Genomic DNA, 17308 nt, shown 5'->3' on the forward strand with positions numbered 1-17308 from the left:
CACACACACACACACACACACACACAACACACACACACATACAGACCCCCCTTCCCCCCCCCCACACACACACAGACACACACACACACCACACACACACCACACACACTCACAGATTTACACACCACTCCCACACACACACCATACACAGACCCCCCATTAATATATATATTATATATATATATATTATATATATATATATATATATATATATATATATATATTCTTAAACACACAGATCACAGTGTGAGAGATCTTCACTTTTAAAAAACTCAAACCGATGTCCTTTCATGTTTTTGGATGGCAATGTGTTATTAATCCTTTTAAAGTTGCCAAAACTCAATGTTTATATTATAGATATATACACACACAGACAGACAGACACACACAGCAACAGACACACACACACACTCAAAGACACACACACACAAACACAGAAACAGACACACACACAGACAGACAGACAGACAGACACACACACACTGGTATACAACGTCTTTACCAACAACCCCATCATCTACCAGTACACCTCTGGCTCCATAAACCCTGAAACTCTTGCTTGACGAAGGCTTTAAGCTTTCATAACTTGGATGTGATCAAGTTGCCAAAGTGCAAATGTATATTTGCTATTTCCAAAACAATGATCAAGGTATTTCAAGCATGGGAACTCAAAGTTTAAGCATGTATTAGATGCATTAGATCATTAACAACTTAAATGTGTGCGTCTAGAATACCAATATCCCTACAATTTCACCTGGAGCTCTGATGGGGAATCTACTCTGGATCCAAGTCACCAGTCCGATGACGCATCTATTTTACAACGAGTTCGGGATCCTGAATCCCGTTCTGGACCTTTTCTCAAGTACCCAGGAACAGGTGGTGTTAACTCTCCCAACAATCTTTATTTGACAAAGCTCTCCTGTGTCCAGAATTTAAACTTCACATTCACCCCTCCTTGACAAACTGTTTGTGTCTTCTGCCACCGGGGGGACTGGTGCTGGACCTTTCCCCACGGCGTTGTCTCTCCAGGCTTTGACTGGCCTTCTCTCCTGCACCCCCAAAGCATGGAGGCAAGGCAATTATCCTCTCAAAAAGCTTCCGGCAACAGTTGGTGGTAAGTCTACAAACAATCTTTATTCAGTGTGTGATGTGCTGCAACAGCAGCAATCGGCGCAATGGCTATTGTTGCCCATACTTATTATTCCGCCTGTTTTTTGTCCCGCTACTAGTCCCGGAGCGTTGGCAACACGCGCACACAAAATGCATCAAAACGTGTGTAATGATCGGGAATGGTGGGCTATGACTTTTCAACAAGATTTGCCGCGCGGTTTTCACGAAATCGGAAATAAACGGTGAAAGATTTCTCATAGACTTTAATGGGAAATGTTCAGGAAATTGCTCAACATTACTCCAAACCCCCCCTCTTTGGGACCGTGCTGCATCGCCATACTTTAACGTAGAAACCTGATTAAAAGTTTAAACCGAAGACAAGACTTTGGTGTTTATTGGGCTGAATGGGCGTTCAGATATCAAGCACGGTTTCTCCAGAATCCCAGTTTACGTATCGTCCCGTTTTCAGACCGGCTCAGATTTTCCAATGTGTGTGTATGTGGTGGATGGTGAGAGCTAGAGATGAGCACATGGGGGGGGGGCTAAGGTAAGATTCTCTGACATTTTTTCAAACAAAGGTCTCTTTCTCCTCCAATTTTCAATCTTCAGACATCATTATCGATCAAAATTTAGGAAAGCTTATGCCGGTCGCAGACATGTAACTATGGAGTCTATCACATGTAAACTTGGGGAGCTTTTCGCACAAACTGCCGATAGAAAAATTTGGCAAGCTCTAGTGCTACTCAGTTCCACTTCTTGTCTACGCTGACTTATAAAGCTTAACATGAGTAGTTCAGAAGCTTGAATTTTTACTTTACACTCGGCCCCCGCTGCAAAAATGTTGTCTTGTCTTCGGTTTCAGGTCAACAAAGCAAACACCCAGGTGGCTGGCCTGGACAGCATCCTCATGGTGGTGGTCAGGGACCTTTCAAACCTGGAAACCCCCACACCGATCGCAGAGTCTATTATCCTACAACAAATCTTCCTGTAAAAGGTGATGGTTGGTCTACAAACAATCTGTTTGCTTTGCAGTCCTGTGTACAGCCCAGAGTGAAGTTGGCTCATTATTTAAAGACTCAGCATTTGCCTTCAAGGCATTGAGACAATCGTATTCCACAACGTTCTGATTCCCAATCTCTACTGCTACTCAGTTCCACTTCTTTACTTGTCTACACTGACTTATAGAGCTTAGCATGAGTAGTTTACAAGCTTGAACTTTTACTTTACACCCACCCCTCCTAAACAAGTATTATCTTGTCTTCGGTTTCAGGTCAACAAAACAATAACCCAGGTGTCGCTGCCTTGCTTGACCCTGATCTTTTTGATGATGGTCCTCGATTGGAAAATCTTGGAACCCCCACCTCTGGTGGCCAAGGTAATAATCCTGTCAAAACACTTCCTGGAATAGATGGTGGTAAATCTCTCACAATTTCATTTTCTAAACTGTGCATAGTGAAAGCAAAAGATGTCTTACTATGCAAAGACTCAGCAACTGCATTTAAGTCATGAAGATAATTTTATTCCAGATTTCTGATTAGCAAGCTCTACTGCTACTCAGTTCAACTTCTTTACTTGTCTACACTGACTTATAAAGCTTAACATGATTACTTTACAAGCTTGAATTTTTACTTTACACCCGACCCCTCCTGCACCAATGTTATCTTGTCTTCGGTTTCGTGTCCAGAAAGCGGTAACCCAGTTGACACTGGCCCACTTGACCCTGATCTTTTTGATGATGGTCCTCGATTTGGCTATCCTGGAGTCCGCACCTCTGTCAAAACGCCTCCTGTAAAAGTTGGTGGTAAGTCTACCCCAATTTTATTTTCAAAATACTGTATAGTCAAAGTAAAAGATTTACTATGCAAAGACTCAGCAACTGCCTTTAAGTCATGAAGATAATTTTATTCCAGATTTCTGATTACCAAGTTCTAATGCTCCTCAGTTCCACTTCTTTACTTGTCTACACTGACTTATAAAGCTTAGCATGATTACTTTAAAGGCTTGAATTTTTACACTCTTTGGTAAGTCTACCAAAATTTTATTTTCTAAACTTTGTATAGTCAAACAAAAGATGTCTTTTTGCTTTTTACTTTACACTCGACCCCTCCTGCACCAATGTTATCTTGTCTTTGGTTTCAGGTCAACAAAACAGTAACCCAGGTGCCACTGGCTGGCCTGGACATCAGCATCATGGTGGTGGTCAGGGACCTGCCAGACCTGGAAACCCCCCCGCTGGTGGACAATTCAATTATCCTGTAAACAGACCTCCTGTAAAAAAGGATGGTAAGTCTCCAAACAATCTTTATAAGCTTTGCTGTCCTGTGTACAGCCCAGAGTGAAGTTGTCTCACTATCCAAAGACTCAGCATTTGTCTTCAAGGAATTCAGATTCAAATTGGGAAAGAAACTTCCAACTGATCCGTTTTACTTCTTCTAAGTGTGAATATGAGAAAACTTGTGGTGTGGATGGTGATGTCTGATGAACTGGGGTGACGAGAAAGATTATAGACAGATGAAGTTGGTGCAAATTCGGAGCACCTCAAAAGCTGAAAAAGCTTTGAATGGAATGCGCATGGGTGATGAAATTGTGGATGGACAATATCGGTGCCATTTCCCTCTCTGGACGTCATGTCCAGAGAGGGAAATGGCACCGATATGTGGCTTGATGTGCCTTAAAGCAATTCCAGACATTTAAGCAGGCTGAGAGAGAGCTGGGGCAAGACTGTTAATGATGGCGTCTTGTGAGGCCTAAGAAAGGATTCTCAGCTGGTGTGTTAGTGTGAGTGTCTGAATTTCTTTATTTAAGATGTCTAATACTGCTGTGTTGTTGAATGAGTATGGACTTTTTGACCATTCGTGCCCCTTAAAGAATGGCAGCCACAACAACGGGGTATAGTTTATGGAGCGCTGACGAAGGAGACCCTGACCATCACAGAATCAGAGAGCAGAGCAGAAGCAAACCCTCTCCCCCCGTAGTATCCAGCAAACCCACGGAGGGCGCTGCATCGGTGTACAGCTGAATGTCAAAGTCATTATAGAAAAAGGAAATGCCGTTTCAAGAAGCCAGGAAAAGCTGCCACAAGCACATATGCACGCCCCGTCCAAGACAACACTAACATGGAGAGAGGGGATGGCAGCAGCTTTAAACAAAAGGTTAGACAAGAAAGAATTTGCTTACAGAATTATGCAAATGGGAGAATTGAGACGACTAAGGAGCACGAATAACAGGCGCTTGGTTTCATCTGACGGCAAGAGAAAAGTTTGACAAGAGCCGAATGATGTGCTGCACTTTCTCCGAGGGCAGCGACTTCTGGAATTACAATGAATCGGGTTAATGCCCGAGAAGTCAACGGAGGTGCTTGGCCAGAGGTTTGCTCATTGCAGAGAAGGATGGCAAGATTGTGGAAAGCATTAATAAGACCCTAAGTGAGGAGGTGAGGATGGAGGAGTGACAAGAAAACCGTCAAAGAGGTGGAGTACACAAGGAAGTCCAGGATTATTAAGTAAGATCTAGCACAGGGCTTTGGACAGAGAGTCCGGGGAGACCGGAGAAGGCCAATGCACAGACAAAGCTAACACAAGTTAGTTGCTAACACAAGGAGCAAAAATATTTGGGTGTTGGGGAAGCGAGGGGGTGGGGAGGGGGGGGGGGGAGGGGTGAATGGAGGTAAGGACAGACCAGTTGGAAAGAAGAAGGCTGAGGATCGTCAAGCGCAACTTTAGGTAGGTCCCTAGGGTCTTGTGAAGCCTGCGAACACGGGGATAACATGACAGACATGGAGGGAGTAGGCACATGAGGAAATATAACCTAACCCCCACCAGTGGGAGCTGGTGATGCGTGCTCTGGCTGTCAAGGCCCTGTGACAACAGGCGTGACGCCACCGGCCGTGGCCGACACTGGAGGGGAAACCCGGAAGTGCTGAAGCCTGGTGGTCGTTGCGCTGGGGTAGCGATGGAGGATGACAAAGCGGGCTGAGTGACCGGAGCAGCTGAGTGTAGGCTAAAAGAAAGGTAGAGGAAGGATGAAGTTGGGAAGAAGAAGGCTCATGATTGACAAGCAGTATGTGGGGGAAGCCTGTGAACACAAGGAGGAAAAGGCAGAGATCGCCTGAGACATGACAGACAGGTGGGTGACGACTTCATAGCATCAAAACAGCGCCATAGGAGCTCTGCATAGAGAGGAGAGGCCTACCCCCTTCTGGGAATGGCTAAAGGAAGGGTAGAGGAAGGGATGAAGGGATGTAATTGCGCGGATTTGGTGAAGCCTGCGAACACAGGGATGAACAGAAGGCAGAGATCTCCTGAGACATGACAGACACAGAGGGAGCAGGCACATCGGGAAATACAACCTGACCCCCGCCAGGGGAGCTAGTGATGCATGCTGTGGCTGGCGAGGCCTTGTGACGTCATGCGTAATGGCGCTGGCCAAGATCGACGCTGGCGGGGAACCCTGAAGTGCCGGAGGCTCGGTGGTTATTGCCTCCAGGGTAGCAACGGAGGCTAGGTAGAGCCGGAACAATGCAGTTCCAGTGTTGTTGATCTACCGTTGATGGAGGACCACGGTCCGGCCTCTGGTGTCGGGTGCCATCCGTGGAAGTAGAGACGGCCGCGCCATGGTAGAGGGCAACCAGTGCCATGTAGAGTAGCAGGCGCCTCCACAGGAGGAAGGCTGATGACAAGTAGAGGTAAACACCGACCCCCGCAACCTTGATTTCCCGACCTTGCAGACGGAGGGAAAGAAGCCTGAGAGCCCTGGCAGTTGGGGAATGTTCGGCAGAAGAGCGGAGATCCGGGCAAAGCCGACCGCAATCGGCGCCGTTGAGACACACGACGGGGGTCCAACTGCTGCGCGTGACTGAAACAGGCTCTGTTTCGAAGAGCTCATCGTACAAATCGTTGTCGACATCTGGTGAGCTTAGCTATAGCTCCGGATCCATGACCGAGAGCGTGGAACTCTGACCCTCTTGCGTTAAGCAATCAGAGACACGAGCCTGGCTGCAGAGCACGGTATATGTAGGTTTGACTAGTGATTAAAGGTGTGGTTTAGGCGTGGCCCTGCTTCCGAACCTAAGTTAACAAATTAACTTCATCATTCGTATTCCGCAAAGTTGGATTGGCAGGCCTTATTACCTATTCAGTTCCACCTCTTAACTTGTCTACACTGACTTTTAAAGCTTAAAAGGGTGAGTTCAGAAGCTTGAATTTTTACTTAACCCTCGACCCCTCCTGCACAAAGTCTACAATCTTTAAAGGCATTGCTGTCCTGTGTACAGCCCAGAGGGACGTTGTGAAGTTGTCTCACTATCCAAAGACTCAGCATTTGCCTTCAAGGCATTGAGAATATTGTATCTCGCAAAGTTCTTATTGGCAAGCTCAGTTACTGCTCAGTTCCACTTCTTGTCTACACTGACTCAGAAAGCTGGATTTATCAGTTCAGAAGCTTGAATTTTTACTCCACACTCGACCCCTCCTGCACAAATGTTGTCTTTTCTTTGGCTTGAGGTCAACAAAGCTCTAACACAGGCATTGTTCCTCCAGGCTTTCACTTTTCTGGTTCCTCCAAGTCTCGGAAAAGAGGCTCTCATCATGCCAAAAAGTATCATGCATCACGTGGTGGTAAGTCTACAATCTTTAAAGGCATTGCTGTCCTGTGTACAGCCCAGAGGGACGTTGTGAAGTTGTCTCACTATCCAAAGACTCAGCATTTGCCTTCGAGGCATTGAGAATATCGTATTTTGCAAAGTTCTTATTGGCAAGCTCAGTTACTGCTCAGTTCCACTTCTTGTCTACACTGACTTAGAAAGCTGGATTAGTCAGTTTAGAAGCTTGAATTTTTACTCCACACTCGACCCCTCCTGCACAAATGTTGTCTTTTCTTTGGCTTGAGGTCAACAAAGCTCTAACACAGGCATTGTTCCTCCAGGCTTTCACTTTTCTGGTTCCTCCAAGTCTCGGAAAAGAGGCTCTCATCATGCCAAAAAGTATCATGCATCACGTGGTGGTAAGTCTACAATCTTTAAAGGCATTGCTGTCCTGTGTACAGCCCAGAGGGACGTTGTGAAGTTGTCTCACTATCCAAAGACTCAGCATTTGCATTCAAGGCATTCAGAATATTGTATCTCGCAAAGTTCTTATTGGCAAGCTCAGTTACTGCTCAGTTCCACTTCTTGTCTACCCTGACTCAGAAAGCTTGATTAAATAGTTCAGAAGCTTGAAATTGTACTCCACACTTGACCCCTCCTGCACAAATGTTGTCTTTTCTTTGGCTTGAGGTCAACAAAGCTCTAACACAGGCATTGTTCCTCCAGGCTTTTACTTTTCTGGTTCCTCCAAGTCTGGGGAAAGAGGCTCTCGTCATGGCAAAAAGTATCATGCATCACGTGGTGGTAAGTCTACAATCTTTAAAGGCATTGCTGTCCTGTGTACAGCCCAGAGGGACGTTGTGAAGTTGTCTCACTATCCAAAGACTCAGCATTTGCCTTCGAGGCATTGAGAATATTGTATCTCGCAAAGTTCTTATTGGCAAGCTCAGTTACTGCTCAGTTCCACTTCTTGTCTACACTGACTTAGAAAGCTGGATTAGTCAGTTTAGAAGCTTGAATTTTTACTCCACACTCAACCCCTCCTGCACAAATGTTGTCTTTTCTTTGGCTTGAGGTCAACAAAGCTCTAACACAGGCATTGTTCCTCCAGGCTTTCACTTTTCTGGCACCTCCAAGTCTGGGGAAAGAGGCTCTCGTCATGGCAAAAAGTATCATGCATCACGTGGTGGTAAGTCTACAATCTTTAAAGGCATTGCTGTCCTGTGTACAGCCCGTCACCTCCAAGACGCGAGACATTGTATTCCGCAAAGTTCTTATTGGCAAGCTCAGGTACTGCTCAGTTCCACTTTTGTCTACACTGACTAATAAAGTGGAATGAGTAGTTCAGAATCTAGAGATTTTACTTTACACTCATGCCTACTGCACAAATGTTATCTCGTCTTTTATTTTCAGGTCACCACAGCAACCCAGGTGGCAACGGCTGGCCTGGACAGCATCCTCATGGTGGTGGTCCTGGACCTGCCAAACCTGGAACCCCCACCTCTGGTGGCCAAGTCAATTATCCTCCTGGACCTGGTGGTGGTAAGTCTCTCCCAGTTTTATTTTCAAAACTCTCCTGTGTATAGTCAAAGCAAAAGATTTCTTACTATATGAAGACTCAGCAACTGCATTTAAGAGAATTTTATTCCAGATTTCTGATTAGCAAGCTCTACTGCTACTTGGTTCTACTCTTGTCTACACTGACTTATAAAGCACAGCATGAGTAGTTCAGAAGCTTGAATTTTTACTTTACACTCAACCTCTCCTGCACAAATGTTATCTTGTCTTCGTTTCAGTTCAGCAAAGCAGTACCCAGGTGCCACGGTTTGGGATGCAATTATCCTTTTGATGATGGTCCTGGACCTGCCAAACCTGGAACCCCCCCATCTGGTGGCCAAGTCAATTATCCTGTCAAAAGACCTCCTGTAAAAGTTGGTGGTAAGTCTCACAGTTTTATTTCAAAACTCTCCTGTGTATAGTCAAAGCAAATATGTCTTACTATATAAAGACTCAGCAACTGCATTTAAGAGAATTTTATTCCAGATTGTCTGATTAGCAATCTCTACTGCTACTCTGTTCTGCTTCTTTCTTGTCTACACTGACTTATAAAGCTTAGCATGAGTAGTTCAGAAGCTTGAATTATTACTTTACACTCAACCCCCTACTGCAAAAATGTTATCTTGTCTTTGGGTTCAGGTCAACAAAGCAATAACCCAGGTGCCACTGGCTGGTTTGGACCAATATCCTCAAGTTGGTGTCCTGGACCTGCCAAACCTGGAACCCCCACCTCTGTGGCCCATTCAATTATCCTCTCAAAACGCCTCCTGTAAAAGTTGGTGGTAAGTCCACCACAATTTTATTTTCTAACTGTGTATAGTCAAAGCAAAAGATGTCTTACTATGCAAAGACTCAGCAACTGCCTTTAAGTCATTAAGATAATTTTATTCCAGATTGTCTGTTTAGCAAGCTCTACTGCTACTCAGTTCCACTTCTTTACTTGTCTACACTGACTTATAGAGCTTAGCAGGATTACTTGAGAAGCTTGAATTTTTACTTTACACTCAACCCCTCCTGCAAAAATGTTATCTTGTCTTCGGTTCAGGTCAACAAAGCATAACCCAGGTGCCACTGGATGGCTTGACCAATATCCTCAAGTGGATGGTCCTGGACTGCCGATCCGCCTCCTGGACCTGGTGATGGTAAGTCTCCAAACAATCTTTATGAGCTTTGCAGTCCTGTGTACAGCCCAGAGGGAAGTTGTCTCACTATCCAAAGACTAATCATTTGCCTTCAAAACATTGAGACAATCGTATTGCACATTTGTATTTGCTACTCAGTTCCACTTCTTTACTTGTCCACACAAACACCTTGAGCTCAGCAAGTTTGTAGGTGAAATATTTTCCCATTCTTGATGTACGACTTTAGTTGCTCAACAGTTCGGGGTCTCCGTTGTCATATTTTGTGCTTCATATAATGCACCAAAGATTTTCAATGGGAGACAGGTCTGGACTGCAAGCAGGTCATTCTGCTACTCGCAGTCTTTTCCCATGAAGCCACGCTGTTGTTACATGTACAGAATGTGGCTTGGCATTGTCTTGCTGAAATGAGCAGGGACGTCCCTGAAAAAGACGTTGGTTGGATGGCAGCATATGTTGCTCCAGAACCTGCATGTACCTTTTGGTATTAATGGTGCCTTTCCAGCCGTGCCAGGTACCCATGCCACGGGCACTAACATACCCCCATACTGTCACGGATGGTTGCTTTTTAACTCAGTGCTGGTAACAATCTAGATTTTCCTTTTCCCCATGGCCCGGAGGACATGATGTCCATGATTCCAAAAGCGATTTCATGCGTGGACTCGCCAGACCACAGCCCACTTTTCCACTTTGCACCAGTCCCTCTCATATGTGCTCGGGCTAAGAGAAGCCGGCGGTGTTTCTGGGTGTTGTTGATAGATGGCTTTGTATGGTAGAGTTTTAACTTGCATTTGAAGATGGATGATGACCGGTGTTAACTGACAATGGTTTTTCTAAGTGTTCTGAGCCCACGGGGTAATATCCACCAACCAGTTCCGCCTGATGGATCGAAGGGGGGAAACACCAAGTTGTGTACCGCAAGGATGGAAGCTTTTGACCTCAATTGAAGAGGTAATAGAGCGTTGGAAGGAGCACTTTGAGGAACTCCTAAATCCAGCTGACACGTCCTCTGTGGTAGAGGCAGAGCTGGAGGATGATGGGGGGTTGTCGTCAATTTCCCGGTGGAGGTTGCTGAGGTAGTCAAACAACTCCGGGGATTGATGAGATCAGTCCAGAAATGCTGAAAGCTCTGGGTGTGGAGGGGCTGTCTTGGTTGACACGCCTCTTAAACATTGCGTGGAAGTCTGGGGACAGTGCCTAAGGAGTGGCTGACCAGGGTGGTGGTTCCCCTCTCCAAATAGGTGGACCAGAGGGTGTGTGCCATTACAGGGGTATCACACTTCTCAGCCTCCCTGGTAAAGTCTACTCCAAGGTGCTGGAAAGGAGGGTTTGGCCGATAGTCGAACCTCGGATTGAAGAGGAACATGCGAATTCCGTCCTGGCCGTGGAACAATGGATCAGATCTTTACTCTCAAGGATCTTGGAGGGCCTGGGAGTATGCCCAACCAGTCTACATGTGTTTTGTGGATCTGGAGAAGGCGTATGACCGGTCCCCCGGAGATACTGTGGGAGGTGCTGCGGGAGTATGGGTGAGGGGGTTCCTTCTCAGGGCCATCCAATCTCTGTATGACCAAAGCGAGAGCTGTGTCCGGGTTCTCGGCAGCAAGTCGGACTCGTTCCAGGTGAGGGTTGGCCTCCGCCAGGGCTGCGCTTTGTCCCAATCCTGTTTATAATATTTATGGACAGGATATCGAGGCGTAGTCGGGGCGGGGAGGGGGTTGCAGTTCGGTGGGCTCAAGATCTCATCGCTGCTTTTTGCGGATGATGTGGTCCTGATGGCGTCATCGGTCTGTGGCCTTCAGCACTCACTGGATCGGTTGCAGCCGAGTGTGAAGCGGCTGGGATGAGGATCAGCACCTCTAAATCTGAGGCCATGGTTCTCAGCAGGAACCGATGGGTGCTTTCTTCGGGTAGGGAGTGAGTCCTTACCCCAAGTGAAGGAGTTTAAGTACCTTGGGGTCTTGTTCGCGAGTGAGGGGACCATGGAGCGTGAGATTGGTCGGAGAATCGGAGCAGCTGGTGCGGTATTACATTCCGTTTATCGCACCGTTGTGACGAAAAGAGAGCTGAGCCAGAAGGCAAAGCTCTCGATCTACCAATCCGTTTTGTTCCTACCCTCACCTATGGTCATGAAGGCTGGGGTCATGACCGAAAGAACCAGATCCAGGGTACTAGCGGCCGAAATGGGTTTTCATAAGGAGGGTGGCTCGGGTAGAGATTGGGTGATAAGCTCATCATCCGAGAGGAGCTCGGAGTAGAGCCGCTGCTCTTTCACGTCAAAAGGAGCCAGTTGAGGTTGTTCAGGCATCTGGTAAGGATGCCTCCTTGGCGCCTCCCTAGGGAGGTGGTCCAGGGACGTCACTGGGAAGTGGCCTCGGGAAGACCCAGGACGAGGTGGAGAGATAATATCTCCAACCTGGCCTGGGAACCCTCGGAATCTCCAGTCAGAGCTGGTTAATGTGGTTCGGAAAAGGGGAGTTGGGGTCCCTTATTGGAGCTGCTACCCCCAACCCGATAACGGATAAGCGGAGAAGATGGATGGACTCAACCCCTACTGCACAAATGTTATCTTGTCTTTGGTTTCAGATCAAGAAAGTGGTAACACAGGTGTCACTGGCTGGCTTGAAAATTTTCCTCAAGGTGGTGATCCTGAACCTGCACTCCTGGAAACCCAACTCTGGTGGCCCCAACAATCCTGTCAAAATGCCTCCTGTAAAAGTTGGTGGTAAGTCCACCACAATTTTATTTCTAAACTGTGTATAGTCAAATCAAAAGATGTCTTACTATGCAAAGACTCAGCAACTACCTTTAAGTCATGAAGATAATTTATTCCAGATTTCTGATTACCAATCTCTACTACTACTCAGTTTCCACTTCTTTACTTGTCCACACTAACACCTTAAGCTCAGCAAGATAAGTTAGGGCAGTGGCATGTTACTACTGTGTTACATCACTTTCCTTTTGACACCACCCAGTAAGCATTTGGAACGGAGGACACTATTTGGTGGTGGACTCAACCCCTACTGCACCAATGTTGTCTTGTCTTCGGTTTCAGGTCAACAAAACAATAACCCAGGTGGCTGGCCTGGACAGCATCCTCAAGTCGGTGGTTCTGGACCTGCCAAACCTGGAAACCCCCAAGCTGGTGGACAATTCAATTATCCTCCCAAAGGGCCTCCTGTAAAAGTTGGTGGTAAGTCCACCCCAATTTTATTTTCAAAACTGTGTATAGTCAAAGTAAAAGATGTCTTACTATGCAAAGACTCAGCAACTACCTTTAAGTCATTAAGATAATTTTATTCCAGATTTCTGATTAGCAAGCTCTACTGCTACTCTGTTCTACTTCTTTACTTGTCTACGCTGACTTATAAAGCTTAGCATAGTAGTTCAGAAGCTTGAATTTTACTTTACACTCAACCCCACTGCACCAATGTTATCTTGTCTTCTGTTTCAGGTCAACAAAACAATACCCAGGTGGCTGGCTGGACAGCCCCCTCATGGTGATGGTCCGGGACCTGCCAAACCTGGAAACCCCCAAACTGGCGGACAATTCAATTATCCTCCCAAAGTGCCTCCTGTAAAGGTTGGTGGTAAGTCCACCGCAATTTATTTTCTAACTGTGTATAGTCAAGTAAAAGATGTCTTACTATGCAAAGACTCAGCAACTACCTTTAAGTCATTAGTATATTTTATTCCGATTTCTGATTAGCAAGCTCTACTGCTACTCAGTTCCACTTCTTTACTTGTCTACACTGACTTATAAAGCTTAGCATGATAGTTCAAAGCTTGAATTTTTACTTTACACTCAACCCCACTGCACCAATGTTATCTTGTCTTCTGTTTCAGGTCAACAAAACAATAACCCAGGTGGCTGGCCTGGACAGCCCCCTCATGGTGATGGTCCGGGACCTGCCAAACCTGGAAACCCCCAAACTGGTGGACAATTCAATTATCCTCCCAAAGTGCCTCCTGTAAAGGTTGGTGGTAAGTCACCCCAATTTTATTTTCTAAACTGTGTATAGTCAAAGTAAAAGATGTCATATTATGAAAGGAAACGAGCAACTACCTTTAAGTCATGAAGATAATTTTATTCCAGATTGTCTGATTAGCAGTTTCTAATGCTCCTCAGTTCCACTTCTTTACTTGTCTACACTGACTTATAAAGCTTAGCATGATTAGTTCAGAAGCTTACATTTTACTTACACTCAACCCCTACTGCAAAAATGTTATCTTGTCTTCGGTTTCAGGTCAACAAAACAATAACCCAGGTGGCTGGCCTGGACAGCCCCCTCATGGTGGTGGTCAGGGACCTTTCAAACCTGGAAACCCCCAAACTGGTGGACAATTCAATTATCCTCCCAAAGTGCCTCCTGTAAAGGTTGGTGGTAAGTCCACCCCAATTTTATTTTCTAAACTGTGTATAGTCAAAGTAAAAGATGTCTTACTATGCAAAGACTCAGCAACTACCTTTAAGTCATTAAAATAATTTAATTCTACATTTCTGATTACCAAGCTCTACTGCTACTCAGTTCCACTTCTTTACTTGTCTACGCTGACTTATAAAGCTTAGCATGATAACATTCAAAGCTAGAATTTTTACTTTACAGTCGAAAACCTCCTGCACCAATGTTATCTTGTCTTTGGTTTCAGGTCAACAAAACAGTAACCCAGGTGTCGCTGTCTGGCCTGGACAGCATCCTCATGGTGGTGGTCCAGGACCTGCCAAACCTGGAAACCCCAACTGGTGGACAATTCAATTATCCTCCCAAAGTGCCTCCTGTAAAAGTTGGTGGTAAGTCCCCCCAATTTTATTTTCTAAACTGTGTATGGTCAAAAGCAAAAGATGTCTTACTATGCAAAGACTCAGCAACTACCTTTAAGTCATGAAGATAATTTATTCCAGATTTCTGATTACCAAGTTCTACCAAGTTCTGATTACCAAGTTCTACCAAGTTCTGATTACCAATCTACCAAGTTCTGATTACCAAGTTGCTAGCAAGCAGTCATTCTACCACCCGCAGTCTTTTCCCATGAAGCCACGCTGTTGTTACGTGTACAGAATGTGGCTTGGCATTGTCTTGCTGAAATGAGCAGGGACGTCCCTGAAAAAGACTTGGTTGGATGGCAGCATATGGTTGCTCCAGAACCTGCATGTACCTTTTGGTATTAATGGTGCCTTCCCAGCCGTGCCAGGCAGGGCCGGCCTGTGGCTTAGGCTATAGGCAATGCTAAGGGCGCAAACCACCAGGGGCGCCCGGCTGTGCTGTACCTGTAACGTAGGTTGACCAGACGTCCCGGTTTCCGGGGACAGTCCCTTATTTTGGCTACCTGTCCCCGGCTGGATCTGTCCCCGGAAATGTCCCCGGTTTTCACTGTGACTGAAGACCCGAAATTGGAATGAAAGAAAAAACGTAGCCGATAATCGCACACCCCACAGTCTCCAGACGCCAGAGCCCGCGTGCTCAGAGATGTTTTAGAACCCGTGTTTTACGATGCTAAAAGCACTGATTATTTACATGGAGTCTGGTGCGTTTAGCGAACGCAATTTCGCGGACTTTTATGTTTTAAAAAGGATCTTAATCTTTAACAGAAGGTCGACCTCCTTAAAATCCTTTCCAATGTTGTCAGACACTTAGAATATTAATCTGAGTCTGTTAGCAGCCAAACAAGCACTTTTATGAACGTAACTACAAGCTGGACAATTATCCTATTAACTTAACTAGCGATCTCGTTTAATACTGCATCAATGTCAAAGGAATATGTCCCTCAGTAGTTTTTTATTGTATCTGATTCTCACGAGCTGTTCCAGAAACAAGCCTTGGAGCAGTAAAGCAAAAGCGTCAGTAGTTCAGTAAACATTACCACTTTGAAATATTGAGACTTTCTATCTTGAAATATTAAGACTTTCTATCTTGAAATATTAAGACTATAAGGACTTTCTATCTTGAAATATTAGGACTTTCTATCTTAAAATATTAGGACTATTAGGACTTTATATTTTGAAATATTAAGACTTTCTATCTTTGAATATTATGACTTTTTATCTTGAAATATAAGGACTTTCTAGCTTGAAATATTAGGACTTTTTATCTTGAAATATTAGGACTTTCTATCTTGAGGTGGAGTGGAGTGGAGTAGGAACTAGCAGCAGGGGGGGGTCTAGGATGATACCTTGGGGGGGGGGGGGGCTCAGCCCCTAATGAGAACAGTCTAGGTCTAGTGTCCCCGTTTTAAGTTTTACAAAAATAAAAACATTACTTGTTTTGGAGGTAAATATGCTTCTGAGCTGAAAATGTCCCCGGATTTTGTCTGAGAAATCTGGTCACCTTACTATAACGTCACCTTAATTAAAAAAACAAGCCCGACTTCTTTTACCTGCATCTAAATCTCATAATGTCAAAGCGTCCTAAACTGTCTGGTGCCCAGGGGAGGAAAAAAAGAAAAGTAGAGGAGGAAAAACGTGACAAAGACAGAGGTAATGTTACAGTAAAGTTGATGATGATAATGATATTATTTTGCTGTTGCAGAACAGATCGATATAGCATTAGCCGTTAGCATGACATAGTTGGCTAATCAATAAATAGCGAGCGCTATCTGTTAGTTTTTAACATCAGTTAACTGTACAGTGATGCAAGGGGGCGCCACCTAAAATCTTGCCTAGGGCCACCAAATTGTTTAGGGCCGGGCCTGGTGCCAGGTACCCATGCCACGGGCACTAACATACCCCCATACTGTCACGGATGGTTGCTTTTTAACTCAGTGCTGTAACAATCTAGATTTTTCTTTTCCCCATGGCCGGAGGACATGATGTCCATGATTTCCAAAAGCGATTTCATGCGTGGACTCGCCAGACCACAGCCCACTTTCCACTTTGCATCAGTCCCTCTCAGATGTGCTCGGGCTAAGAGAAGCCGCGGTGTTTCTGGGTGTGTTGATAGATGGCTTTGTATGGTAGAGTTTTAACTTGCATTTGAAGATGGAGGATGACCGTGTTAACTGACAATGGTTTTCTAAGTGGATCGAAGGTCACAGCCATTTAATGTTGGTTTTCACAATGCTGCTTACCTGCAGAGGTTCTCCAGATTCTCTAGAGATTTTGATGATATTATGGACTGTAGATGATGACATCCCTAAGTTCCTGGCAATATACATTGAGAATCCTTGCTTGTGAATGACTGGGTCTTTTAGGGATTCTCCTTTTTATACCCAGTCATGACCAATTAACCCTTTGAGCATTCCTCAACTTTCCAGTCTTTTGCTGCCTGTGTCCCAGCATTTTTCATCATATTCAAATGAGTAGATTTTCATTTGCACATTAAATGTTGTCTTTTTAGTGTATTCAATTGATAATATGTTGAAAAGGGATTTGCAAATCATTGTATTATGTTTTTATTACATTTGACACAATGTCCCAACTTCAGTGGATTTGGGTTTGTAGCCCAGCACTCGACCCCTCTTGCACAAATCATATGTCTTCGGTTTTAGGTCGACCTGATGATACTGACTGGCAAGAAATTTATGATGATGCTCCCCAGGCAATGTTTATCTAATGCTCCTTTGAAGCCTCCCCACCGGGAGGAAACAGGCCCCCTGTACCATGTGGTGGTAAGTCTCCCAACTATCTTTTAAACATAACCTCTCCTGTGTACAGCTTATTTTTAAAAATCAAAATGTCTAACTATCCAAAGGCCCAGCATTGCCTTCAAGGTATTGAGAACATATAATTCCACATGGTTCTGGGTGGCAAGCAGTATTCTACTTAGTTCCATCCACTCCTCTGTAAACTAATGTCACCGGTCTTTGATTTCAGATCGAGCAGCCAAAACCCCGCTTACACTGGCGGTAGTTATGTGTTGGATGCAATCTCCAACACAGCTCCTGTGGTCAGTCCCCCCGCGGACGAAACTGACCCCTCGTTCCC

The 17308-nt window shown here is 45.1% G+C and overlaps 2 protein-coding genes across 2 annotated transcripts; both read left to right on the forward strand.

Moving 5' to 3' along the window:
- Positions 1-729: 729 nt before the first annotated feature.
- LOC116685492 (uncharacterized) lies at positions 730-3369 on the forward strand (the record flags this gene model as incomplete). Its single annotated transcript, XM_032510523.1, is given in 4 exon segments — positions 730-876; positions 2381-2485; positions 2795-2898; positions 3250-3369. Coding segments are annotated over 4 exon segments (476 nt in total), but the record flags the coding sequence as incomplete, so codon positions are not given.
- LOC116685493 (proline-rich proteoglycan 2-like) lies at positions 2803-14179 on the forward strand (the record flags this gene model as incomplete). The annotated part of the gene is made up of 12 exons (XM_032510524.1): positions 2803-2911; positions 3250-3393; positions 6648-6725; positions 7033-7110; positions 7418-7495; positions 7803-7880; positions 8105-8233; positions 8488-8629; positions 12443-12580; positions 13234-13371; positions 13635-13772; positions 14038-14179. Coding segments are annotated over exons 2-12 (1142 nt in total), but the record flags the coding sequence as incomplete, so codon positions are not given.
- Between the last annotated feature and the right edge of the window lie 3129 nt (positions 14180-17308).

Source organism: Etheostoma spectabile, unplaced genomic scaffold (genome assembly GCF_008692095.1).
Source record: "Etheostoma spectabile isolate EspeVRDwgs_2016 unplaced genomic scaffold, UIUC_Espe_1.0 scaffold00569885, whole genome shotgun sequence".
NCBI lineage: Eukaryota > Metazoa > Chordata > Actinopteri > Perciformes > Percidae > Etheostoma > Etheostoma spectabile.